The following is a 1,288-nucleotide window of genomic DNA, read 5'->3' as shown; positions in this document are numbered from 1 at the left end:
GCCGCTGCTCTGTGCTGCACGGCCTTGTGCGTGGCTGCGCAGCCCCAGCAGGAGCGCTCGGGGAAACACGGCAGACCTGCGGCGCTCCAGTGGGGTGGTGTGCTGTCCAGCAGGTATGCGGTGCTGTCAGCGGGAGTGCAAGTAAGCCCCGCCGGGAGTGGCGCAGTGAAGGCCGTGGAGGCGTCTTTGAGATCTGAGGAAGTGAAGGCTGTGGTGACTGCTGCAAGTAATGCCGTGGGGGCGGGGAGTGTGGCTTTGGAGGCAGCACTCAAAGCAAAGGAGAAGGCTGGTGAAGCCAAGGAGTCGGCGCTGGAAGCTGTTACTGCTGCGACGGCTGCCCATAAGGCAACGAGTCATGCCTATGAAACATTGAACAATCTGAAGACAGAAATGGAGTCTGCTGGGAACCAGGAAACTCCGTTAATCCCATATCCTGAATTGAACAATAAAATTACAGATGCGGCTAAGAAAGCCAAGGATGCAGTGGGCAAGACCAAAGGTGCGCATGAAAAGTGTATCTATGCCGCCGGAGTTTCTTTGGAAGCAGCAAATACAGCGAAGGGGGGAGCGGTGTTCGTTGAGTTGGCGCTGCAGAAAATAAAGGAGCTAGCAGAAACCTTTCCAGACGCAAAGAAAAATGTTTCGGAAGCGGGTAAAAGTGCAGCATTGGCCATTGATGAAGCGAAAAAGGCTTCTCAACATGCTTCGGCCGCACACGAAAACGCCAATAAAGCAATGGAAGTCGCTCTCAAGGCGTCGAGTAGTGCTTTTTCATCAAGTGATCATGCAGCAGATGCAACAAAGCTTCCAGTTACAGACAAAAAAATAATTTTAAGTTCTCAACAAGAGGTCACGAAGGCATTGCCGGATGCCAAAGTGGCAGCGGAAAGCGCTCAGCAGGCGTTGCAGAAGGCTACGAATGCTCTGAAAGAAGCTACGACAGCTTCTGAGCACGCTGTTACGGCAGCGACGAACGCTGGCACAGTACATAAAATCGCTGAAGCCATTGAAGAGGCTGTTCGGCAGAGAAAGGGGGACGCAAATAAGCCAGCTGTTCATCTTCCACTCCCTGGTGTTGAGCCGGATTCGACACTGCATCCCAGCGGGGAGGCGGGATCTCAGCTGGACCCTTCTCAAGCTGCTGATGTGCGCAATAATGATGTAGTTGCACGAAACGCCGACAAGCACACTGCCGCTGCTGCGCCTCTCGCAGGCAAAAATGGTGGAGAGCCGAAGGTTGAAACGGGGAGCCCCATCGCATCTCCTCTTAAGCAATCCGAGGATCATC

General features: G+C 53.9%; 1 protein-coding gene across 1 annotated transcript; it reads left to right on the top strand.

Annotated features, from left to right (window-relative positions):
* On the top strand, window positions 1-1,288 carry DQ04_21251000 (hypothetical protein; the record flags this gene model as incomplete). Its single annotated transcript, XM_009317994.1, has 1 exon — window positions 1-1,288. A coding segment is annotated over one exon (1,288 nt), but the record flags the coding sequence as incomplete, so codon positions are not given.

Source organism: Trypanosoma grayi (assembly GCF_000691245.1).
Source record: "Trypanosoma grayi strain ANR4 Tgr_2125_V1, whole genome shotgun sequence".
NCBI lineage: Eukaryota > Euglenozoa > Kinetoplastea > Trypanosomatida > Trypanosomatidae > Trypanosoma > Trypanosoma grayi.
Note: the sequence above shows the minus strand (reverse complement) of the source record. Positions and strands in the feature narration are given on the sequence as shown.